The 26309-nt window shown below is 44.1% G+C and overlaps 1 protein-coding gene across 6 annotated transcripts; it reads right to left on the bottom strand.

Annotated features, from left to right (window-relative positions):
- Positions 1 to 10210: 10210 nt before the first annotated feature.
- Positions 10211 to 25438, bottom strand: ZNF621 (zinc finger protein 621). 6 transcript variants are annotated; one of them, XM_049100143.1, is made up of 5 exons: positions 25420 to 25438; positions 24106 to 24191; positions 14292 to 14417; positions 13580 to 13691; positions 10211 to 11990 (listed from the first exon to the last, which is right to left on the bottom strand). In XM_049100143.1, exons 1-5 carry the CDS (start codon positions 25424 to 25426, stop codon positions 10930 to 10932), a joined length of 1392 nt encoding a protein of 463 aa, XP_048956100.1. In that variant the 5' UTR covers positions 25427 to 25438; the 3' UTR covers positions 10211 to 10929. The 6 variants fall into 6 exon arrangements, with proteins under 6 accessions (XP_048956100.1, XP_048956099.1, XP_035560784.1 ...); XM_049100142.1 differs by lacking the exon at positions 25420 to 25438 and adding an exon at positions 24497 to 24833 and having other exon boundaries at positions 14292 to 14433; XM_035704891.2 differs by lacking the exon at positions 25420 to 25438 and adding an exon at positions 24481 to 24823 and having other exon boundaries at positions 13580 to 13684; positions 14291 to 14417.
- Positions 25439 to 26309: the final 871 nt, after the last annotated feature.

Here is a 26309-nt window from a genome sequence, read left to right as displayed (position 1 = left end):
GGCTGGAGAGAGGATGCAATGCAGGCTTTGTGGTTTTCTGGCCTAACAAGGGGGATCTAGAACGAAGACTGCTGTTTCCTAGGAACAGGAAGAGAAGTGGGAGGGGTAGGGACATGAGGCATGCATATTCAGTGGGTCTGAGGTAGAGGAACCCCAGATTACTTATCCACTAGTACCTGGGAGGACTGAGCTGTAATCCTTGCAGTGTGGCAATCTCTGAGGACAGCACCTAGTACTCTGTGTTTAAGAAGTCCTGCAGACTCAAAAATCAAATAATTCAATCTAAAAAATGGGCAGAAGACCTGAACAGACATTTCTCCAAAGTAGACCTCCAGATGGCCAACAGACACATGAAAAGATGCTCAACATCACTCATTAGCTGGGGAATGCAAAACAAAGCTACAATAAGAGATCACCTCACTTCCATCAGAATGGCTAAAATCAAACCACAAGAAACAGCAAGCATTAGCAAAGATGTGGAGAAAAAGGAACCCGTGTGCACTATTGGTGGGAATGCACACTGGTGTGGCCACTGTGGAAAGCAGTATGGAGATCCTCAAAAGTTAAAAATAGAACTACCCTACAATCCAGTAATAGCACTACTAGGTATTTATACAAAGAATACAAAAATACTAATTCAAAGAGGTACATGCACCCCAATGTTTATAGCAGAAGCATCAACAATAGCCAAACTATGGAAAGAGCCCAAATGTTGCTCATTGATTGGTGAAATAGATAAAGATGTGTACACACACACACACACACACACACACACACTGTATTATTCAGTCATTTTAAAAATGAAATCTTGCCGTTTGCAAAGACATAGATGGAGCTAGAGTATAATGCTGAGTGAAATAAGTCAGCCAGAGAAAGACAAATAGCATATGATTTCACTCATATGTGGAGTTTAAGAAACAAAACTAAGGAGCATAGGGGAAAAAAGAGAGAGAGAGAGAGGCAAACCAAGAAACAGACTCTTAACTATAGAGAACACACTGGTGGTTACCAGAGTGGAGGTGGGGAAATGGGTGAAATTGGTGATGGGGATTAAGAAGGGCACTTGTGGGCAGCCCAGGTGGCTCAGCGGTTTAGCGCTGCCTTCAGCCCAGGGCCTGATTCTGGAGACCCGGGATCGAGTCCCACGTCAGGCTTCCTGCATGGAGCCTGTTTCTCCCTCTGCCTAGGTCTCTGCCTCTCTCTCTCTCTCTCTCTCTCTCTCTCCCTCCCTCTCATGAATAAATAAATAAAATCTTAAAAAAAAAAAAAAAAGAAGGGCACTTGTGATGAGGACCATGTGATTAAAATAAAAACTTAAAAAAAAAAAAAGTCCTCCAGATAATTCTTAAGCACATTCGAGTTTGAGAAGTGCTGATCTATATAGTATGATTCCATTGGGGGTTTTAGAAATTGTATGTGTGTGCATATTTGAACTGGTTGGTGTCTAAGACAAGTGTATAATTGTTTTCTCAGCCCTTCACTATTCTGTGAATGTTGGACCCTCCATTCCTTGGATTCTAAATTTTTTTTTTTTTAGATTCTATTTATTTATTTGAGAGAGAATGTGTGCGCATGTGAGCCAGGGAGAGGCAGAGGGAGAGGGAGAGAGAGAATCTGAAGTAGACTCTGGTGCTGAGCACAGAGCCTGACACAGGGCTCAATCCCACCCCCATGAGATCATGACCTGAGCTGAAACCAAGAGTCAGACACTTAATCAACTCAGCCTCCCAGATGCCCCTAAATATTTTTTTTGGCTCACTCCCTCATTTTGCCAAACCATAGTCCACTAGTAATATCACTCAAGTATAATGTTAAGAGAAAAAAAGGCAAGTTATTGAATAAGAGAGAGGCTAATAAGCCACAGAGACTAACAGATAAGCACGTGCATGGCTGGACACACAAAACTGTCTCTAGTGTCCCTGGGACACTGACACCTACCTCAGCTTTTTTAAATGTGCAGAGGATTGCCATTTATTATTCATGGGTTAACTCTGGAGAAATAATGGAAGAGGCAAATAGGAAAGAGAAGAACAAAAGGGACCCCTACTTTGTTGAAAATATTCCATTCCACTTCAAAAAGTACACAGAAATAAAGATCTAAAAAGGATCTTTATTTATCAGGATCTAAAAAGATCCTGACTGTAACAATTATGTATGTACTAGGCGTTCATCAAAGTATTTAAGAGATTCAAAAAAAAAAAAAGAGATTCAAAATGGGACTATCCTATATGTTCAATAACAACTGGTTATGTAAAAAATGTAAATCCATGTAATGTAATATTATGTAGCTAATACACATAATATTAATTGTTGACTAGGGCATGCATATAATATTCTGCTAACTGAAAAAAGGAATCTGTGATAGACTATGCAAATTATATTTGTGTATGCATGCATGTGTGTGCATGCTTGTGTGATTGGGTGCATGTTTAATACTGAAGTATTAAAAGAGGTGAAATTCAGAACAAAGTGCTTTTCTAGTAAGATTTTTGCTCTAGTATGTATTTCTTCTATAATTAGAAAATCAATATTTTTAGTTTTAAGAGCTGCTTTATATATATAAGGCATCTGGCTGGCTCAGTCAGTGTTAGAGCATGTGATTCTTGTTCTCGGGGTTATGAGTTCAAGCCCCCTGTTGGGTGCAGAGCTTACTTTTTTAAAAAGTGTAAAAAAAAAAAGGTGCTTTATATGTCAGGAAGTTAAAAGTGGACAATTCATACAAATGATGGAGACACCTCAATCCTTATAAGACAAGTAGGCATCTGGTGGGGTGCCTAGGTGGATCTGTCACTTAAGCATCTGCCTTTGGCTCAGGTCATGAGATCCCAGGGTCCTGGGATCGATTCCCACAATGGGCTCCCCACTTGGTGGGGAGCCTGCTTCTCCCTCTTCCTCTGCTGTTCCCCCTGCTTGTGCTCTCTCGCTCTGTCAAATAAGTAAATATAAAATATTTAAAAAAACAAAACAACAACCAACTAGGTATCCGTTGATGGAAAATGAGAGACCTGAGAAATATGGGAATATTGCCCAATTCCAGAACATAGCACCTATAAGGAGAACCTCTCTTTTCAGGAACAGGCACAATGTGGCTTTAGATTCCTGCTGCCTGTACAGCTAAGATTCATTATTTCCACTTTGACAGTCTGAACGAACATTGCCCCTGCAATTAATTAACCAATCTGCTAGTAGTCGTTGACAACAAATTAGAACTGAACTGCTAAGATGGCCTACAAAACAAGGGGAAGAGGAAAACCTCGGCCCTGTAAGCAATCACTTGACACACTGAAAATCACTACACTTGTGACTGTTTTCCTTTGAAAGTCGGCATCAAAATATTTCACTCCTGTCCCCAACCACTGTGACCAGGAGAGAGGTCCTTCACCATCTCTGGAGCTTCTTTTTATACAAACCTAGGATAGGAAGCCTCACATGCAATGTATTGTGCTTAAATATTAAGTGGTAAACCCGGAAAGAATTTTTATCATTATTAAAATCCAAGGTGTCAAAAAAAAAAAAATCCAAGGTGTCCTTGTAGAGGTAGTAAAAATGAGTAGATGGAAACTTTTGAACCAATTAAAATTTCCTGTAACATCAAACTCAACTGTAATTAGCAAGTAGATCAGCAGAAACAAAGTTATAACATTGATTACGGATTCATTAAAGAGAAAAATATGAGCCAGTCTTATAATTGGGCTTCATGTAATAAAATGTTTTCTGTAAGCAACACATTCAATCATCTGGCTTTTAAAACTGTATGATTTTAAAAAATATATTATTTATTTGACAGCACAAGCAGGGTGAGCAGCAAGCAGAAGGAGAGGCAGAAGCAGGCTCTCTGCCAAACAGGGAGCCCCATGTGAAGCTCGATCCCAGGACCCCATGATCATGACCTTTGTTGAAGCCAGATGCCCAACCAAGTGAGCCACCCCGGCACCCTAAAATTAGATTATTTTTAAAGATTTATTTTTTTGAGAGAGAGAGCATGGGCAAGCACAAGTAGGGGGAGGAACAAAGGGAAAGAATCTTTAAGCAGACTCCCTACTGACTGTGGAGCCCATCATGGAGCTCATTTTCACAACCTTTGAGATCATGACCTGAGCCAAAATCAAGTCAGACAATCAATTGAGCCACACAGGTGTCCCTAAAGTTATATGATTTTTAGATTAAAGCAAGTTACATAACTTCTGGACAGCCATGAAGTAAGATACGAGTACTGATCTACTTGCAGGGAGATTAAGAGACCACATTTCATACTTTGGGAATCATTAATTCAAGATATTTTAGGATCAGAATATCTGACTCATTTTCAGACAAGGAAGAGGTGGCAACAGTGAAGAGTTTTGGACAATTGGTGAACAGAGTGTGGGATTGGGTTCCTGGCACTTGGGACAAAATGAGAAAAATAGTAAAGAGGGAAATGAAGAAGGAACTTTATATTTTCTCAGCCTATGCCACTGATGCTTATAGATCTCATTTCTCTATAATTTTATATATTGTATGTGTATAATTTTGTATAAAATATATATTACTAAATAGTATACTTTTGATTATAATTTTTAATTTATGCAAATCATACCACAGTGTACATATTTTCATAACTTGTATTTTGGAAGGTTTTGCTTTGTTTTGTTCTGTTGTCAATGATCATTATATTTAATATCTGGTAAAACAAAATCTTCCCCCTTACTCTTCAAAACTGTCTTAGTTATCCTTTGTTCTTTGCTCCTCTATATAAACTGTAGCATATTTCTCAGGTCCCATACACAATCTCCTTTGCCATTTTCATTGGAATTGCTTTTAATTTATAAATTCATTTAGCAAAAGTTGAAATCTTGATGGTACTGATACTCCCACCCATGAGTAGAGAATATCCTACAGTCATTTGATCATCTTCTGTACCTCTAGTAGATATCCACTATTTTAGGCTGCCCAAAATATTCTGAAAATCCTTTCCCCGTTTTAGGACTTCTCCATCATATAAATCTCACTTTCCCAGGTAGAATCCAAAAAGTATTTCCCAGAAGCCCTTGCTACATATATGTACACATATAACCAACTTAAGTGGCAGGTACACCCTTGCAGAAGGTAGAAGATCATGGTGCCCTACGATCTTCTGCAGATACTTGCTTTTTCTCCAGGATATGTAGAAACCCCCTGGTGGTAGGCGACAGTCCAGTAGCAGACACCCGCAGCTGCTGGGTTTCCACTAGGACCATTTGGTACTGTCACTGCTGGTTCTTTTTCTTGGCTTCTGCCTATGTGACATTCTACCCTGGTTCCCTCTAGGAATATGTAACAAATCTGTTTCCACTTCAGCTAGTTAAGGTGGATCTGCAGCCAGCAACTGAACACTGGCTGATACAGAACTGGGAGCCAGAAGTGGGTTGCTGTGTGGATGGACGGTAGAGGTGGAAGTGCGTTAGTGGAAGTAAGTGAGAGCAGGGTGATGGAGAACCAGATATTGCAAGCTGGAAGGTAGATGGGCAAGACAGGGTGGCCACAGCAAATCTGGGTCCGACTTGGCTCCACATGTCTTCTCCACGTGTCACCCAGGCTCTCAGGAGCCCACTGCTCTCTGGGCAGAGCACAGAAATGATCAGCTGAGCCCAAGGACTGAGAAAGACGACCAAATTAAAGAGAAGCTACAGAATAGTGGTCTAGGGGAAGGGGGAGTGGCGTGGACCCCTGAAATGTAGTGTAACTGTCAGGAAGCATTAAAGGAAGGCCTACTTGCAGTTACTGGTCATGACTTTAAGGTGAAACAACTGAGCACAGTAGTGTTTTTTTCCTGGTCACTTTCGGTAGCGCAGGTGCAGGCAGAGAAGTCAAGGATCGAGTTTAGGTAGAGGTGGGGTTCTCCCAAATAAACATGACCATGCAAGACAACAAGGGAGCTAAGGGAGACAGAATAGTTGAGCATGGGAATCCAGGCTGGATGAAGGAGAAAGGACAGGCACAAAGGAAATGAAGGGCAGTGGAAAAGACAGAATGGTGGGAGCTGAAGTTAGTTAGCATCAAGATTCTAAAGAGAATGAAAATAAGTAAGAGGGCAGGATATTTAAAGTGCTGAGGCTGGGGCACCCTGGGTGGTTCAGTCAGTTAAGCATCTGACTCTTGATTTCATCTCAGGTCTCGACGGGTCATGATCTCAAGGTGTGAGATCGAGCTCCAAGTTGGTCTCCACTTTCTCCCTCTCCCTCTGCCCCTCCCCAGCTCTTATTCTCTCTCTCTCTCTTTCTCTCTCTCTCAAATAAGCCTTAAATAAATAAAGTGCTGAGGCCACAGAGGTGAGATGTTGTGTTTGGTAGCAATAAGGTCTAGGATCCAACCAGAGGAGTGGCTGAGGTAAAATGGAGGACCACAAAGGAAATGAGAGGGTGAGACATTGGAGGGATCAGCTGTTGAAATCACCTAGAATTAGGACAAGAATAATGTTGAAGAGGGGCACCTGGGTGGCTCAGTGGTTGAATGTCTGCTTTCGGCTCAGGTCATGATCCCGGGGTTCTGGGATAAAGTCCTGCATCAAGCTCCCCATAGGGAGCCTACTTCTCCCTCTGCCTGTCTCTCTGCCTCTCTCTGTGTTTCTGATAAATAAACAATTAAATCCTTCAAAAACAATTTTTTAATTAAAAAAATAATGCTGAAGACAGTGACAGCTGGCCAGGAGCTAAAAGCTTCCAGAAATAAAGGCATGCAACCCAGAAGTCCAGCAGTAGAGCCCAAAGACGTGAGATTCAAAGGAGGTTTTTAGCAAAGGGAAGGGGCGCAGAATGGTCTGGAACTGGCAAAGAGAAACAGAGGATCCAAGATACCTGGTACCAGCACTGTGTAAAAAAGGGGACTGCCCTGTCAGGGGGTGCTGGGCAGCAGCATCTTCAAGGGACAGGCAGGTTCCGATGAGAGGACAAAGGAAAAGTCAGTGTGCAGGTGGCTTTAGCATAGAGGGGACTACCACGGCACTGGCCATTTCAGAGAGCAGAACAAGATAAAGTTTCCAGGAGCTGAGGAGGTAACAGTTGAAGACAAAAGAGGGAATGCAGAGATGCTGAGGATTAAATGTGCAGGAGACGGGGGTTATCCTGGGAGGTCAGGGCTCCTTGTGGGACCTAGATAAACGTGAGGTGTATGCAAAGACTACCCCCAAGGCTCAGGACTAGAAGGCCAGGAAGATCGAGGTGGGAGCATGGTAGATGGGGGTGTGGGGCTGGAGTCCCTCTTCACTGCTGCCAGGAGAGGCATGGAGGCCTCAAGTGAGGTAACTTAACTCCAAGCACTTGAGGCTCCTTAGCACGTGCTGCTGAAGGCACAGAACCCTAAGCTTGGATTCTAGAAAAATCTCCCAGAAGCTTTTAGGATTTGCTTCTGGATTCCCCTAATGCCTGTTAGGTCACCTGCACTCCCCCTCTTTTTGCTAGGGAATCTGGGTGATTTCAAGTGCTTATTCTAAGTCTCATTTCTGATTTCAACTTTCAGTTTTCAAGAGGTCTCTGAATTTTCCTCTTTAAGAGCAGCCTTTTGCTTCATAGATGCGAACCTCTTCTCTAACCTTAGCATAAATTTTCTTCTTCCCACCATAGTCTACTTCAAGCGGACTTTCCTTATCCTCGCTCCAGCCTCTTTCCTATCCTTGGCTATTAGATTATATCTAAGAATGGAACGCTAAAAGGCTGGCTAGGGGAGGGGCACCTGGGTGACTCAGTCGAGCATTGTGATGCCAGCTCACCAGTTCGGGTCATGGGGTCAAGCATTGTTAGGCTCCAGCACTCCTCTGGAGTCTGCTTGGGATTCTCTCTCCCTTTGCTTCTGCCCTCCCCCTACTCCAGAAGTTCATGCTCTTAGAATAAAATTTTTTTTTAAGATTTTATTTATTCATGAGAGACACAAGCAGAGGGAGGCTCCCTATGGGGAACCCAATGTGGGACTCAATCCCAGGACCCCAGGATCACCACCTGAGCCAAAGGTAGGCACTCAATCACTGAGCCATTCAGGTGCCCCAAATAAATAAGATCTTTAAAAATAAATAAGAGGCTAAAGGAGTGGGGGAGCCAGGCTAAGAAGCATTATGTGCACAGTTGGAACATCTCTGGAGAGCCATTTCATTGAGGAATCCAAGATGTATCATTTTTCTCTTGATTCATCTCTCAAAGTTCTTCTGATTTCTAGCTGAGAAGGTACCCAAGTCTAGTTGGGAGCATTCTGGATAGAAGCAGAGGGAGAGGGACAAGGACCTGACATTCAGCATGGTACCCCTGACCTCTAAAACCCGTTTTATTGCTCCAGTGAACAGAGAGATAGGGGAGGTGACCGAATCTAAGTACTTGGTAAAGACTTAGTAAATTCTCCTGTTCCTACCCCCACCGGCATCCTCTATTCCCACAGAAACCTGAATTTTCAACTCCTAAGTCTCCTAAGTGGGAAATCTGCCACATAAGATGGCTGCTCAGCTTCCTCGGGGTGACTGTTCAAAGTTACAACTCTTCATCACCTTCCAGTTTCCAAGCTATTCACATCATATTTTTTTTTATTAAAGATTTTATTTCTTTATTCATGAGAGACACAGAGAGGCAGAGACACAGGTAGAGGGAAAAGCAGGCTCCATGCAGGGAGCCTGATGCGGGACTTGATCCTGGGACTCCAGGATCACACACTGGGCTTCCAAAGGCAGGTGCTAAACTGCTATCCCTCATGTCATATTTTCATCATCCTTGTAAGCTGGTCTTTAATCTTTTACCGTTTTAGTGGAGTTTCAGGAGGGCATGAATGCTAACATGTCCAACCACCATTTTCACCAAAAAGTCTGTTGTAGATCTTATTTTTGCCAACTATGCTTTGGATTTCTTGGTCTGTTTTCTCGTCTTTAGTTTGTAGTGAATTTGTTTCCCACCACCAAACACCATCTCCAGCCTCCTGAACTACCAAGGTTTCAAACTCATCTTCTAAGGGATGCATCCAAGCTTGTAAATACTGCTCTGAGTACCACCTTTTGCTACATCCTAGACAGCTGCTGCATCCTGTTCTTACTGTTCAGTTCCTGATCATCCATTACAGCCAATTTGTGCTCTCTTTAACCCAAGAGCTCCTTGGAGGGGAATTAACTTTCTAGTAAGAAAATATTTCTTCATTATTTCAGTCAACAGGCAAATAGCAAAAGGTAGCCTGTTTTCAACCCCCATAAGCCTCTGGCAGTGGAGAACTCTAGAACGCCTCATAGCCACCTCAGACCTCTTTGCCCCTTTCTTTCTTTCCTATTGGCCATGTTTCAATTGCTTTTCTCTCTGCTTCTAAACCACACTGCTTTTAGAGATCTCTCTCATGAAGATCCACTGTACAGTAAGGTGTTCCCTCCCAAACCCTGTATAAATACATGCCTCCAACAGCCCATAGCCACTTTGTGCTCAGAGTTTCTTTCAATGTATGTCTAGGTATGACCATAGATACCAAAATCAGAAGTTCTGGGAGTTCGGCCAGAAAATTACTCTTTTCAGACCAGGTTATTCAGATGCATGGTAAAGTGTAAGAACCACTAATTTAAAGGTTTTTCTGTTAATTGCTGTGGAGAAATATCTAGGTAGCAAAAGCAACTTAAAAGAATAAAATGTATGGCCCAATGTTTAAAGAGTCACTTTATATCAATGCTGATAATGAAGGACTCAGATTCTTTTTTCAGAAATCGCTTCAGAGCACCTGGGTGGCTCCTCTGTTAAGCATCTGCCTTTGGCTCAGTTCATCATTCCAGGGTCCTGAGATCAAGCTCCGTGTCAGGCTCCCTGTTCAGCAGCAAGTCTGCTTCTTTCTCTCCTTGTACCCCCCTTCCCCCATTCATTCTCTCTCTCTCTCTCTCGCTCTAATAAATAGATTTTTTTTAATTAAAAAAAGAAAAGAAATTGCTCACATAGTCCTTTGCATAGTTGTAAAAGATTCCCATCAAGGTCAAAAATAAAAGCAATCCAAAATTCTGCTTCCCAGACCTATCACAGGTTAGCCGCCATTTAGCTGTGTGGTGACACAGCTCCCTCTATTCCTAAAAAATAATTCAGAAACTTATTCAAATTTTCCCCAAGTTGGCTTTACACTGATGCTCTTTCTTTCGTAATTCGCCATATTCTTATTCACAATCCATACTATCCGGAGAACATAAAATGTTGAAGCCAATGCTTGCAAACAGAAAACCAGACTGCCCACTGAGAAAAATGTACACAGCACAGGGAACAAAGATGAATACTTTGGTGTATATTTACTTAGGAAATCAAAGATAAAAAAAAAAATCTAGATATCAAGAGCAAAACTAAAGAAAAAAACACAGTGTTCAAAGACATAACTGCTATCAATTGCATAAATAATTGTTATCACTGCATATAGTTGTTCACTGGTTATTTCTCATGCTCTTTTGCATACACAGCTGAAGATCCTCAATGATCCATACCAAGGGCAACATGACTTCAACTGCATTGACGTCACCTTAGCCCACTGAACAATCCACAGTAATTTCTGAGTCTGCTGCTGAAAGCGGTTGCTGGTGCTCTCCTTCCGCACCCCACCCTGCCATCCCCTCCAGTTCCTGCACAGCTCTCCTGCTTCCCCCAAGCCGCTTGGCTCTAACCACAAAGGCCCCGTGCAAGGATGGGCTCTCCCGCAGACACTCTAATGCAACCAAGTGTCCTGCCAGCACTTCCAACACCCACATCCTCACAGGGCAGATTCAGCCATTACTGTTCAAGCCTGAAAGAGACTGGTGCAAAGGTCAGATAGTTGCACTTTCTACCCAGACGGAAATACAACAACACGGTCTTTCAATATATATAGATTATAATGGAGCTTATGCTGAAACAATTGTGAGGAGTGTAAGGTGAAGACAAAATATACAAATGAAACTCAAGTGAAGCTGACAGTCGGCTGGGCCTAAGAGCTGGAGGAGTGCTGAGATAAAGCTCATGAGGGATGAGGGGAAGGGGCTAGAATAACTGGGGAAGGCTTCACAGTGGGAGGAAGGCCCTGGAAGACGTGCACTATTTGGACAGGTGAAGACGGCATTCCAGATGCGGGCAGTAGCATGAACAAAGGTCCAGAGGTAGGAATAAGTACAGCATGTGGAAAGGTCAGTGAAGGCACGGCCACAGTGGGAGCAGAGCACGGGCCCTGGATAGGAGCAGCAGAGAAGGCTGAAGAGGGGCATGGGGGACCCATCAGCGATGGCCCAAGAACCTTGACAGGCTTCTTCTCCATGGGGTGCAGTTTCTGGTGCTGAACAAAACTGCCGTACCATTTGAATGCTTTCCCACACACCTTGCACTCATAGGGCTTCTCTCCAGTGTGGACTCTCTGATGCTGGATGGAAGCTATCTTCTGAGTGAATGCCTTGCCACACTCCTTACACTGGTATGGCTTCTCCCCTGTGTGAATCCTCTGATGGACGATAAAAAGTGACCTACACCCAAAAGCTTTCCAACACTCCTTGCATTTATAGAGTTTCTCTCCAGTGTGCAATCTCTGATGCTGAAGATAAGCTGCGCTTCTACGGAAGGCCTTTCCACACTCCTTACATTCATACGGCTTCTCTCCAGTGTGGATCCTCTGATGCTGAGTCAAGGCTGTGTTGGAACTCAAACCTTTGCCGCACTCCTTACATTCATAGGGCCCTTCCCCGATGTGATTCTTCTCATGTACAATACAGTCATAGCTGGACTTAAAAGCTTTGCCACATTCCTTACACTTGAAGGGCTTTTCCCCAGTATGACTCATCTGGTGCCGAATAAGCTTCGAGTTATATCTGAAGATTTTCCCACATTCTTTACATTCATAGAACTTCATTCCACCCCGAAGTATCAGATTCGGATTCAGACTGAAAGTCTGCCATGTGGCCTTGCTTTTAAAGTCAAAGTGCTGGGAAACATTTCTGAGAAGTCCTCCTCCGAGCGTTCTGTGCAACTCTGCCTCTTCAGCTGCTTCCTGCTTTACAGCAGGCTCCTCTTTCTTGATCCAGGACTCACCACCTGCCCAAAGAAACCACAAGTTTTCCAAGTTACTGACCTGGAAGGAAAACAGGATCCTGGGCTCCCGTCTTCTCTTGTAGAATGTGATTTTGAAAAACATACTCACGAAGTGGCTACAACCATCCACACAGGAGGATAAGAGAGAAAAAGGAAAACGATCATCTACAGGTAGAGGAGGAAGACACTAGGAACAGACCAGAAGCACCTCTAATGAGGAAGGCTGGGAAGTGGACTAAGGCAGGTGAAAGGAGCACGATGACACCTTCCAGAATGGAAAGGAAAGAAGGCAGCAGGGAGAAAAAGAGAAAAACAGAATGGAAGAGATAAGAGGAATCAGCAAAAAAGGCAAAATTTTCGAAAGAGAAAGAAAGGGAGAGAGAGAGACCCCAAAAAGGAAAGGAAATCCGTACTCCTGGGAAGAAGAGATGAATAGCTCTCACACTAGCAGGGGTCTAGCAGGCTGCAAACCAAACTCAAAAATACTGCATCTCAATGCCCCACCCCTGCCATAAACCAGGAAGCCATCCTAAATTCTAAATAATGGCCCAATGATTTTATTTTTAAATATTCCACATGGGGCACCTGGGTGGTATAGTCAGTTAAGTGTCTGACTCTTGATTTCCGCTCAGGTATAATCTCCAGGTTGTAGGATCAAGCCCCACATTGGGCTCCGCACTCCGCATGGAGTCGGCTTGAGGATTCTTTCTTTCTTTCTCTCTCTCTCTCCCCCACTCTTTCTCTCCCTCCCCCACTTCTCATTCTCTCTCTAAAACAAATAAATATTGCACATAATCTCCTAAGATAAAAGATTCTTTCAGAAAGTCAGCTGGTACATAGATGATTCAACTGGAGCATATTTCTGCTAAAAGAACCACTCTTTACAAAATCAATTTTCCTATATGGAAACTTTCTTCCTAAAGAAAGAAAACTGAAGTAATCAAGAGCCCCCAGGACTGGTGAGCAGTCTCAGGAAAACTTTAGGCTACTGGTGTTGGGTGTGTGCATATGTGTATTCATGTGTGCTTGTGTGTGTTGGTATGTGTGTGCTTACATATGTGTGTGTCTGTGTATGTTGGGTGCAGTGATGGGCAACAGTTCCTGCCTTTCCATCTGTATGTAAGACTAAGACAGATATAATGTAAGACCTAAAGATTATGGCATATAGAACTTTTAGGTGACTCAAACACTAAAAAGGCAAATTAAAGGCATTTGCTTCATTGCTGAAGGCCTAAAAACAAAACGCATAGCTGTGGCACAAATAAATCAGTTTGACCCATAGAATCATACTTTTCTCAAAGTATGGCTGAAACCTACTTTTTCAAATGAAATTGGCGTAAAACTAAGTATTTCCCCTAAGTAAGAAAAGAGGTGGTTTAGGAGCTACTAGGTCACAGCTTTTCTGTGGGAGGTGAGTGGCCATGCACCCCTAGGGACTGGTCTTCCCCAGGCTCAGGGCTGGAACTGGGCAGAGGTCAAAGAGTGCATTGAATGCCTTATAAACGACAGGGAGCCATGTTCTCTGCTGCAGAAGGAACATTTTTAATAACCTGGGAAGGCAAAACCAAAAACCGCTAGGTTCTCTTACTCACCTGGACTGATGCATCTCACAACCTCTGCTTCCCAGGGATCTGGGCCCCATGGTGCTTCCCCTCTCTCCAGCTGGGAGACCAGAACAGGTTTGGGGAATGGAAATGCTCCTCCAGCAAGAAAAAGGAAAAACAAGTTGAAGGAAGACTTCCAGAGCTTTCCTGAGATCCCTCTCGGCCCACCTCACAATAGGCTGGCAGGGGGAAGGAGGGAGGGAAGGGGACGAGGGGGAGGAGAAGGGGGATGGGATGAAATGCCCAGGAGACCAAGGGGTTCTGAGGAAGAGCTCCAAACTATGGTCCAAGGCAAGGCCAAGGAGATAGCCATTCTCCTCAGGAAGAAACTGCAATCTCGCCCTGACCTAAAGAGATGCCCTCAGGAAGAACACAGGTCCTGATATCCGGGGAGACTCCCGCACTGGGGGAGGACCAGTATCCCCACAACACTGGCAACATGGAAGAACCGAGGGCTCTCCTAGTGCACCAGGAAGAGTCCTCTCCCTCAGGGCCCAGAACCATGTCCTTCTCCGGAATGTGGGGAGAAATCTGATTTCAAAACCAGAGGGAACCAGGGATTTCCTCACCCAGCATCTCCAGAGGCTGGTGACTACAGAAATAACTTCTGAAGTCATCAAACCTAAGGACTTCTGGAAGCCCCAGAGCATCTGAGGAAGAGGTCAAACTATCACAAAGGACCAGAGATAGAGTCCTTACCCAAGGAAGCCACATTAGCATAATTCTCCAGCATCACCTCCCGGTACAAGTCCCTCTGCGCATGGTCCAGGCTGGCCCACTGACTCTGGGTGAAGTACACGGCCACATCCTCAAAGGTCACTGGCTCCTGAAACAACAGGCTCCTGCTCAAGCCCCATGTGAGGGCAGGAGAGAGGCCTGAGTTACAGGGTCAAGGTAGACCTGCCAGGGTCTCCAACTGTGAGCCTCCTGGAAGGTCGGCTCTAGTGAAAAGAGCACCCAGCAGCCCAAAGCGGCAAGCCCTCAGCCAATGTTCCCACTTCCAAAGGGAGAACCCCAACACTCTTCCATCTGCATGGTTCTGAGGCCCCAAAGCTGTCATCCCAATCTCATAGCCTGGCAGCTGGGGCTCTCTCCCTGGTCACTGCATCAACCCCCATGTTCCTGACTCTGTCCCTATGGCATCTCCTACCCTCTTGTACTCCACAATCCCATCACTCTATTTTCTATACATCAGCCAATGGAGACTGCTGCCGACCACTGCCATTCACCCTGTCTCCACCTGTCCAAAGTACACACACACCCCTGCACCTAGCACCTCCTTGGTCTTCCCCAACATTTCCACTAGTGCAGAAGAGCTACTCCTTAAAGGTAGGAGCTACTCCAAATTTTTTCTACCTTCTTACTTTATCAGAAAGCTCTCTTGAAGGAAACCTGCAGCTTGCCTTTTCTGGCTTCTTCTCTGAACCACTTATCTTCAAAGAAAGCTAGAAGTGCCCTGTCTCTGGATACAGATCCATCCCCCAGTCTTGAGCTCCACCCCACCTGCCAAGATGGGCCCCTCTCTGCCTCCCCCTGCAGCCTTCTGTGTCCCCAAGGGTGAAGGGAGTTAATACTTATTAGTTAAGCACTAGGCACCAGGCTCTTAGGTAAGTACTTTTAGGACAGGTATTTCATCTTTTTTATTAAAGACTGATGGATTGATTGATTGATATGTGTGTGTGTGTGTGTGTGTGTGTGTGTGTGTGTGTGAGAGAGAGAGAGAGAGAGAGACAGAGACAGAAGAAAAGAGCACAAGCAGGAGGTACAGAGAGAGAGAGAGGGAGGGAGAAAATCTCAAACAGACTCCGCTGAGCGCAGAGCCCAATGCAGGGCTCAATCCAAGGACCCTGAGATCATTACCTGAGCTGAAGTCAAGAGTTGGGACACGTAACTGACTGAGCCACCCAGGCACCCATGTATTTCCTTTCATCTTAAATATATGAAGTAGGAATTATTAGTGCCATTTTCACATGATGAAACTAAGGTTCAGAAGGATTACTTTGCCCAGGACCACACAGAAAGAACTGATTGATCGGGGATTTCAGCCAGATCCATCAAACAGTAAACCTGGGCTCTTTCCACACACCAAGCTGCCTCCCATTACTGGGCTCACCCCTGATCCTCATCATGACCTGGTGTTGTCCCATCTTTGAAGAACAGTGTCTCAAATTCGTAACTCCCAACAGCACCTGTCAATCCATCTTTACCATGCTCCCTCCAAGCCACAGGGCTCCTTCCCCCAATGTGGACTAAAGGGTCAGCTATTTTAAAACGTCACATACCACCCTGGAAACCAGAGCCCCTGAATCTTCCATGGGAGTGTCCACTGGCTACTTCCTCTGCTTCTACAGTCAGGATAGTATAGACCACAAAAACTAGATTCTCACATTGGAAGAAGTTTCATGACTTCTGTGCCTTCTCACCCTGATGCTCCCCCAGAATCCACATCCTAGGAGATATTCAGTACCTTATGCAGTCAGCTTTGTTCTTCTAGCAGCCAGAAATGAAAACACCTACCAAGAGGGGCTCAGCTAAGCCCCTAACTCTGTGTGCCACTGTCTCTCAGGGCAACAGCCTTGCAGTGGGGTCAGCACTGGGGCCGGGCAGAAGGGAAGGCTACTGTAACTGCTCTTGGAGGAAGCCAGGAAGAAATGTATCGCAAGGATAAACGATGGCACTCACAGTGTTCATGGCTGCTCTACACTCAGATCCTTATGAGTGTCCCATTTTATTTTATTTTTTTAGAGAGAGAGAGAGAGAGCAGCTAGGGGGGAAGGGGAGAGGGAAGAAAGAGAGAATCCTAAGCAGGCTCCACAATGAGTGTGGAGCCCAATGCTGGGCTCAATCTCATGACCCTGAGATCATGACCTGAGCCGAAACCAAGAGTCAGACACTTAACCAACTGAGCCACCCAGGCACCCCATGAGGGTGTCCTTTTAAAACAACAGTTAGGGAACTCAGTTCAAAAGGAGACACTAAAAGAAAAAGTACAAATGTGGACACTCCTCAGAACAAGAGCTGACCTTTAAACTAGGCAATGACAAGGTACAAAGGGCCCCCAAAATAGTCTGACACAAAATCCCAACACTAGACAGAACCATGATGTCCTGGAAGTACTTACTGATTCAACAAGGTGGTAAAGTCTCTGAGGACACCAGCCACAGGATCATAGGTGAGCCAAAGTTCACCTCCACTTATAGCAAGTCAGACCTTACTTCCTAATGTCTCCTGGGCTACTCTTACAACCTCCTCCTCCTCCCAGCCTGCCACCACCAATCTCTTCCTCCCCTACTATCCTTCTTCCCCACCAGCAAATATTCCCAGGGTTCCAGAGTCTGAAAAAAGAAAAAAAAAAAAAATGCCTATAATTGAAGGAACACTTATTGCTTTAAGGTAGTCAGGTTGCAAAAATACTTTTTTTTTTTCCTCCTGTGGGTGGGTTCCCATGTTCACCTTATTTTTCTCCTTAGTCTTTCTGATCATTCAACAAATTAGTTCATTATCCATCTCCCTCCAGCAGAACAAAGGTCCGTGAGGCAAGGACTCTGCTTTGTTCAATAACCGGTTCACTATAACACAGTGATCCAGTGCCTGGCAGATACTAAATGCTTAATATAAATCTGCTAAATGAATTCCAAAAAAGGTTTGAGCATAAATAAATTTTTTTAAACTTATAGTCAGAAAAAAACCCAAATATCTTTTTGCAAAAGAGTGTAAACAAGGAGTACAAATCCAAGAAATGAGCAGAAATATCTTTACTTGCATATGAAGTAACTATCTGCCTAAAAATATCCAAGAGCCAACGAAATAAATGGAAAATATTTAGAACTGACAAAATAACTCAATGTAAGTTAGCTAGATATAGGGTAAGTAAACTGGAATCACTAGCTTTCCTAAATACCATAACAATTAAAGATAAAATGGGGGATGCCTGGCTGGCTCAGCTGATAAAGCACGTGACTCTTGATCTTGGGGTTGTGAGTTCCAGCCCCACAGAGGGTGTAGAGAGGACATAAAAATAAAATCTTAGGGGATCCCTGGGTGGCTCAGCGGTTAGGTGCCTGCCTTTGGCCCAGGGCGTGGTCCTGGGGTCCCGGGATCGAATCCCATGTCGGGCTCCCAGAATGGAGCCTGCTTCTCCCTCTGCCTGTGTCTCTGCCTCTCTCTCTGTGTCCCTCATGAATAAATAAATAAAATCTTTGAAAAATAAAAAAATAAAAATAAAATAAAATAAAATATTAAAAAAGATAAAATGGGAGAAAATAAGATGCCATTCATACAGCTAAGACTAGACCTTACAAAAATGTGCAAGGCCCAGATGAACACAATAGAAAGTGAATACGGGAGAAATAGTGTTTCTGAGTCGGAAGAATCAAATTTGTAAACAGTTATGTCCAATTATGTCTAGGAATTCAATAATATCCATGCTCCCACCAAAAAAGTCAATGACATCTGGGCGGCTCAATCCATGCTGCACAGGACTCTTGATCTCAGGATTATGAATTCAAGCCCCACATTGGATGTGGACCCTACTTTTAATAATAGTAATAATAAATAATAATAATAATAATAGTATTACCTAGAAAAGTAAGTGTGGAAGACTACCCAAATGTTTTGAAGAAATTTTGAAAAAAAAAAAAAAAAAAAAAAAAAGATGAACAGGAATTAAACTCTACATTAAAAGGCCAATACTTGGGCAGTCCGGGTGGCTCAGCGGTTTAGTGCTGCCTTCAGCCCAGGGCGATCCTAGAGAGCCGGGATCAAGAGGAATCGAGTCCCATGTTGGGTTCCCTGCATGGAGCCTGCTTCTCCCTCTGCCTGTGTCTCTGCCTCTCTCTCTCTCTCTTTCTCTGTGTCTCTCATGAATAAATAAATTTTTAAAATAATAATAAAAAAAATAAAAGGCCAATACTTCAGATTTGTGCTCACTCTTTTGAACAGGGACATTCATCTAAGAGAACAATTGGATACACTGTAACGGTTAAACAGCTTCTCTCATAGGTACTGTAGGATGTAAATAAACAGCTAAGTGTATTTAGTTTAATGCAGTGAAATTATATTAAATGTTGCTCTTATGCCACATTACACTGAATACTGGATGCACACTTAAAGACATGGTTTTTGTGTGAAACGCAATATGGGATCTGTGTCTACAGTTGAAACATTTGATATGTTTGTTAATTCTAGTCTCAGGCATTTAAATGTAAGCTTTTTAAAAATTAATGGGGAAGTTGTGAGATGCAATATCAATACTTCAGGATTTTGGTCTTGGTGTTTGTATGAAATTCCAAAGCCTTGATTTGAATCGTTCACTGTATTGTGATTTCCTTTTAGGTGTATTGCACTAAATGAAACATCTTCCTTTTAAAAAGTGAAAGAAAAAAATAGAATAATACAATAAATAAGAAAACAAGCCATCAACAGGGAGAAATAGCTGAAAGGACCTATTTGATAAAGGGCTTAACCAAAGTATACAAAGAACTCTTAAATCTCAAAGGTAACAAACAACCCCATTAAAAAATGTGCAAAAGACCAGAAGACACATCTCACAAAGATGTACAGATGGCACACAGGTATATGAAAAGATGTTCTATATCATATGTCGACAAGTAAATGTACATTAAAACACTGATACCACTAGAATGACCAAAATCTAGAACACTGACAACACCAAATGCTGGTGAGGAGTGGAGCAACAGGAAATCTCATTTATTACAGATAGGAATGCAAAATTGCACAGCCACTTTGAAAGGCAGTTTGGCTCTTTCTTTCTTTCTTTCTTTCTTTCTTTCTTTCTTTCTTTCAAAGAAAGTTTGGCTCTTTCTTTCTTTCTTTTTTAAAGAATTTATTTATTTATTCATAAGACACACACACAGAGAGACAGAGGCAGAGACACAGGCAGAGGGAGAAGCAAGTTCCATGCAGGGAGCCTGATGTGGGACTCGATCCCAGGACTCCAGGATCATGCATGCCCTGGGCTGAAGGCAGGCACTAATCCACTAAGCCACCCAGGGATCCCTTGGCAGTTTCTTATAAAACTACACATACCCTTACCATATGATCCAGCAATCATTCTCCTTGGGATCTTCCCAAATGAGCTGAAAATTTTTATCTATATAAAAACTTGCACACAGAGGTTTGTAATAGCTTTATTCATAATTGCCAAAACTTGGAGATGTCCTTCAGTAGAGGTGAACGGATAAACTGTGGTACATCCAGAGACTATGGAATGTTATTCAGCACTGAAAAGAATTATACTACCAAACCATGCAAAATGATAGAGGAAACTTAAATGCATGTAACCAAATCAAATAAATCAATCTGAAAAAGCTACATACTTCCTGATTCCAATTACATAACAGAACTATGAAGAAGATAGTAAAAAGATTGCCAAGGAGATAGGGATGAACAGCGTGGAGGATTTTCAGGACCATGAAAATATCCTGTATGATTCTATAATAATACGCTGTATGATTCTATAATGATGGATACATGTCATTATACATTTGTAACCCACAGAATGTTGAACACCAAGAGTGAACCCTAATGTAGACTTTGGGTGATTGTGATGTGTCAGTATGGGTTTACCAATTTTAACAAAATTACCAGTCTGACGGCAGATGTTGATTATGGGGAAGACTGAATAGCCAAAGCAATCTTGAAAAAGAAAAACAAAGCTGGAGGTATCACAATTCCAGATTTCAAGATATACTACAAAGTTGTAGTAATCCAAACAGTATGGTAGTGGCATAAACTAGACACACAAATCAATGAAACAAAATGGAGTCCAGAAATAAATCCACACTTATCTGATCAATTAATCTGTGACAAAGGAGGCAAGAATATACAATGGGGGAAGAGACATTCAATAAATGGTGCTGGGAAAACTGGACAACTATATGCAGAAGAATGAAATTGGACTACTTTCTTACGTATCAAAAAAAAAAAAACAAACAAAAACCTCAAAATGGATTAAAGACCTAAATATGAGACCTGAAACTATAAAAATTCCTGGAGAGAACACACGCAGTAGTTTTTCTGACATCAGGCACAGCAACATTTTTCTAGATGTGTCTTCTAAGGCATGGGAAACAAAAGCAAAAATAAACTATTAGGACTACACCAAACTAAAAAGCTTTTGCACAGCAAAGGAAGCCAGCAATAAAACAAAAAGGCAACCTATTAAATGGGAGAAGATATTTACAAATAATATATCCAATAAGGACTTAATATCTAAAAAATACAAAGAACTTATACAACTCAACACCAAAAAAAGCACACCAAAAAACAATCTGATTTAAAAATGGGCAGAGGACTTGAATAGACATTTCCCCCAAAGACCTACATACAGGTGGCCAATAGACACATGAAAAAATGCTCAGCATCAATCACCATCAGGAAGATGCAAACCAAAACCAAAATGAAGTATCACCTCACACCTGTCAGAATGGCTGAAATAAAAAAGACAAGAAATAGTAAGTGTGGGTGAAGATGCGGAGAAAAAGGAACCCTAGTGCACTGTGGGTGGGAATGTAAATTGGTATGACCACTGTGGAAAACAGGATGGAAGTTTCTCAATTAAAAACAGAATACCATATGATCCAATAATTGCACTACTGGATATTTAGCCAAAGAAAAAAGAAACACGAATTCAAAAAGATACATGCAACTCTATGTTTAATGCAGCATTATTTAAATAGCCATGATAATGGAATCAACCTAAGTTTCCATCAATAAACAAATGGATAAGGAAGATACACGTGAGACGAGACAGATATATATATATATACATACACACACACACACAGTGAAATATTTTGCAGCCATAAAAAAAGGATCAGATTGTGTCATTTGTAACAACATGGATGAACCTACCGAGAACTATGCTAACAAAATAACTCAAGACTGAAAAAAAAAAAAAAACTCAGACTGAGAAAGACAAACACTATATAATTTCATTCATATGTGGAATCTAAAAAAAATTAATAAGCAAAAAGAATCAGTTCTGTAAATACAGAGAACTGAGGGTTGCACAGAGTGGCGGTGGGGTGGGCAAAATGGGAGAAGGGGAGTGGCAGACACAGGTTTCCAGTTGTAGAATGAGTAAATCAGGAATAAAAGGCACAGCATAAAGAATATAATGAATATCACTGTAACAGTGTTAGAGGATGAAAGATGATAATCATGCTTGTGGTGAGAAGCATAATGTATAAACTCATCAAATCGCTAAACTTATCAAATGTTACACTCCAACTAATGTAACATTGTGTGTCGACTACACTCAAAAAGAAAAAAAAAAAAATTAGGGTGCCTGGCTGGCTCAGTCTGTAGAGCATGGGACTACTGATCTCCGGATCCTGAGTTTGAACCTGAGTGGAGTTTACTTAATAAACAAAACTTTACAAAAAAAAAGGCAATGGGGGAAGGTTATGCATATATGGAGGTAGGGTGTGTATGGAAACTGTGCTTTCTATTCCATTTTACTATGAACCCAAAACTTGTCTGAAAATAAAGCCAATTTAAAAAAAAAAAAAGAAAGGACAATACTTATCTCTTATGGGACTAAAATATGCTTGTAACTGACTCACCACACCCTTCTACAACTAAAACCACTGGGGCTGGAAAAATCTTTTTTTTTTTTTTTTTTAAGATTTTATTTATTTATTTATTTTTAAAGATTTTATTTATTCATAAGAGACATAGAGAGAGAGAGACACAGGCAGCAGGAGAAGCAGGCTCCATGCAGGGAGCCTGACTTGCAACTAAAACCACTGGGGCTGGAAAAACCTTTTTTTTTTTTTTAAAGATTTTATTTATTTATTTATTTATTTATTTATTTATTTATTTATTTATTTATTTATTTATTTTTAAAGATTTTATTTATTCATAAGAGACAGAGAGAGAGAGAGACACAGGCAGCAGGAGAAGCAGGCTCCATGCAGGGAGCCTGACTTGGGACTCGATCCCGGGACCCCAGGATCACGCCCTGGGCTGAAGGTGGCGCTAAACCGCTGAGCCACCAGGGCTGCCCAAAATTTTATTTATTTATTCATGAGAGACACACAGAGAGACGCAGAGACACAGGCAGCGCGAGAAGCAGACTCCGCCTGAGGAGCCTGATGCAGGACTTGATTCCAGGACCCTGGGATCACCAACTGAGCCAAAGGCAAATGCTGAAACAGCCACCCAGGTGCCCGCCCCCCCCCCCCTTTTTTAAAGTAATCTCTACACCTAACATGGGGCTTGAGCTCTCGACACTGAGATCAAGAGTTGCATGCTCTACCAACTTAGCCAGCCAAACCCTGGAAAACCTTTTTTTTTTTTTTTTTTAAGATTTTATTTACTCATTCATGAGAAAGAGAGAGAGAGAGAGGGGGGCAGAGACACAGGCAGAGGGAGAAGCAGGCTCCATGCAGGGAGCCCGACGTGGGACTTGATCCTGGGTCTCCAGGATCATGCCCAGGGCTAAAGGCGGCACAGAACTGCTGAGCCACCCGGGCTGCCCTGGAAAATCTTTTTTAACACATAAATCCAACCACGTCACCTACACTGCTTAATAATTATCCTTTAGTGCTTTCCCTCTGAACTCAGAATAGAAATCAAAGTCTTTATAGTTACTATTTCTCCTACTGCACAGTGAACTACTTTCTCTGATCTCTCCCTGTTTCTAGAGTATACCCAGCTTTCTCCCTGACTTCAGGACCTTTGCATTTGCTGTCCTTCTCTCTGGAAAGTGCTCTTTAGCTCTCTCTTCAGGGCTTCCCAGAACTGTTTCTAGCTCATCTTGGGGTCTCAACCTCATGTCATGTTCCTTGAGGGGGAGCTTCTTCAAGGCTTCTCAGATTTGAAAATGTACATGCATAAGAATCGCCTGAAGAGCCTGTTACAATAGATTCCTGGTCCCACTCTCCCTCCTCCCCAGTCTGATTCTGGGTCTAGGATGGGGCCCAAAAATGTGCAATTCTGAAGACCTCCCAGGTGATGCTGATGCTGCCCACAGGCGGACCACACTTTTGAGAAACACTTAGGTTAGCAACATGTAATTAACTTACTGATTTGTTAACAAACCATTTTGCTGCAAGTACCTTCCACGAGAAAAGGAAACTTGTTCTGCATCATCCAATACTATGTACCTCGCACTTACAAGCTGCCTATGGAAAGAACAATGCTGGTCTCCCTGTGATACCTCTAGAATCTGTAGAACAACTTCCTCAATAGAGAATTTCTCCGATCTCAGCAGGCAACTTTTATTTGCAAAACATGATCTGTATTTCCACATTCAGGGAGGATTTCTTAGCTTGGGTGCCTCTTTTCCCACGTAACCCTACACACGGGCAGTCATCACTTTCACACACACAACTCCTCTCTCCTCCACCACTATTGACAGCTGTAGCTGTGAGATAAACTTAAGGGGGAAATCGGAGCGTGGCCAAGTAAGGCCTTCTTGGTCCTTTCCTGATTACCTACCTGAGAGCTAACGTGATTTTAAACGACTGCAAGGAAGCTCAGCTCACCTGAGGCCAAGTTGTCTGGAGCATGGCTGATGTCCCCTGGCTTCGTGCACTGTCTTCTTGATTTGGAGGAGCAAGAACCTTAGGAGCTGAGAGAAGAGCCATGAGCGCAACCGGCCCTGTCCGGCAACACCGTAACCGCCCGCAGCGTCCCCAGTCTCCCATTTCCAGCACGCGGAGGGGGCGCCCTCAGAGCCCTCGCCGCCCCCCGCCTCCCCCGCCCCCCCCCCAGGCCGACGGGCCCCGACGACCTCCGGAACGGCTCCGCCCGGCCCTCAGGACGCTCCTCCGGCCTGCTCAGGCCCCGCGCGCGCCCGGGCCCATCCGCACGGAGCGCGCCGACCGATCCTAGCCCTACAGCGCTGAGTCCCAACAAACCTAAAAGCGCGCTTACAGGAACCATGACGTTGACCCCACACGGAGCCAATGGAGAAGGACGCAGAGGTGCCAGGCCGCGCGTTAACGGGGAAACACTCGGTGTTCGAAGGGCGATGCTGACCGGAGCCCCGCCCGGGACCGCCGCCTGGAGCACGGAGCCCCGCGCCTCGGCGGGCGGGGGCCGGGCCGGGGGCCGCGAGGGGGGCCGCGCAACCACCCCGGGCGGCCTCGGCCAGGCCACACGCCGACCTCCGCGTCAGCGCGGCGGGCGAGCCGACACTGGGCCCGGCGAGGAGGGACGCCGGGCGGGCCTCGGCGTCGAACGGGCTGGGACTCCCGCCGCCCCAGACCCAGCGCCGAAAAGCCGCCAGGTGCGCCGCGACGCGGAAGGGAGGGCGAGCGCCCGGCGCCGCTCTAGGCCGCGGAGGCAGCGCCGCTCTGTGGTCCGGCCCGGCCCACGTGACCGGCCCGCCGCGCGCTCGTTGGCTGGTGGCTCCCCGCGCCGCGGCCGTCGCTACCTCCGGGGACCCTCTGGGCCGCCTGTGCTGCGCGGTCGCCCCGCTGCGCTGCTGTGCGGAGGACGGCTCCCGGCTGCCGCCGCTCAGAGCCCCAAGCCCAGCACCCTCCGGGGGTCGCAAGCTGGGCCCCCCTTAGGAAAGCTGCGGTTTCCGTCCGGCCGTCCGAAGCCCTCTCCCCTCCGAGGACCCGCACGTGTGGGAGTGTCTTGGGACAGTCTCACTTGGCTACCAAAATACGGGTGACCAAGTTGCCAGGCCTCCTGTATATACAGGACATGTCCTTTATTAGATGATTTTGTTCTGTATCGACCTATAGGTCCTCTCTTTAGCTTTTCCCAAGAAATTTACCAACAAATCTGCAGTTAAGAGCTATTTTCCCACCCAGTAACTGGCATTTAGGTAATTTAAAAAAAAAAAATACCTTCCATGAAGATCTGGATAATCCGTTAACAGTCTCTCCTGCAATTTGGCTGAATGAAGTTTAAGAAAACTGAGAACAGATTAAAATTACGTTCTTTAGAGTCAAGTAATTGCCGCTAATTTGCATAACTTTGGGTCAGTACACGTTCTACAAGCCAGCCAATCAGTGACAGCCTCGCTTCGGTGGCCATTCGCTTGGGAAAGGTAGCAGATCGATGGCAGCCCAAGCTTCTGAACATGAGCCAATCAGTGACAAATACCCCTGAAAGTCAGCCAACCAGTGCCCTTCACAGAGCGACCAAGCTTTTGAAAATCCCTGGGTAGTCTGGTTCCAATGACCACGGTTAGCCAGCGTGGTTGCCAACGTGAACAGACTTTACTTTGATTATTTCTATTGAACACATTTTCAGATAGACGCCTCCTACTCACCAGGCGCTTCGGTGCTATGGAGGAGAATTGGCCTCCCACTGCTGAAAGCGCGATCCTTGATATCTGGACGTGGGTTCTATCACAGGAGTTCTACTCCTTTTGTTACCAAAAACCCCTTTGGCTGCCTGTTACCTGAAAGATCATCACTCAAGAGAGTTGTTTGTAAAGGAATCTGAACTTTATTCGGGAGGCTGGCAACCTAGGGAGAAGTTGGACTTTTGTCCAAAAGCCCACTCGGATATTTCTGCCTGGCCCAGGAGGGTTTTAAGACGTCTAGGGTAGCTAATGGGCAAAGGGAGTGCAGTGGCCTGCAGCATTTCTTTAATCACGTGCAGACTAGATGCCAGCTACATTTTCATTGCTCAGGGGTCGTGCTTGGGGGCTTTGGTTCCTGTTTCCTGAGGTGCCTGAGTGCTCTTCTTTCTGCAAAGGAGGGCAAGGTCTACAGATAGACAAAGGGAG

The sequence above is a fragment of the Canis lupus genome, chromosome 23 (genome assembly GCF_003254725.2).
Source record: "Canis lupus dingo isolate Sandy chromosome 23, ASM325472v2, whole genome shotgun sequence".
In the NCBI taxonomy this organism is placed as follows: domain Eukaryota; kingdom Metazoa; phylum Chordata; class Mammalia; order Carnivora; family Canidae; genus Canis; species Canis lupus.
The sequence above is the reverse complement of the archived record's forward strand: the minus strand, read 5'-3'. Positions and strand labels throughout refer to the sequence as shown.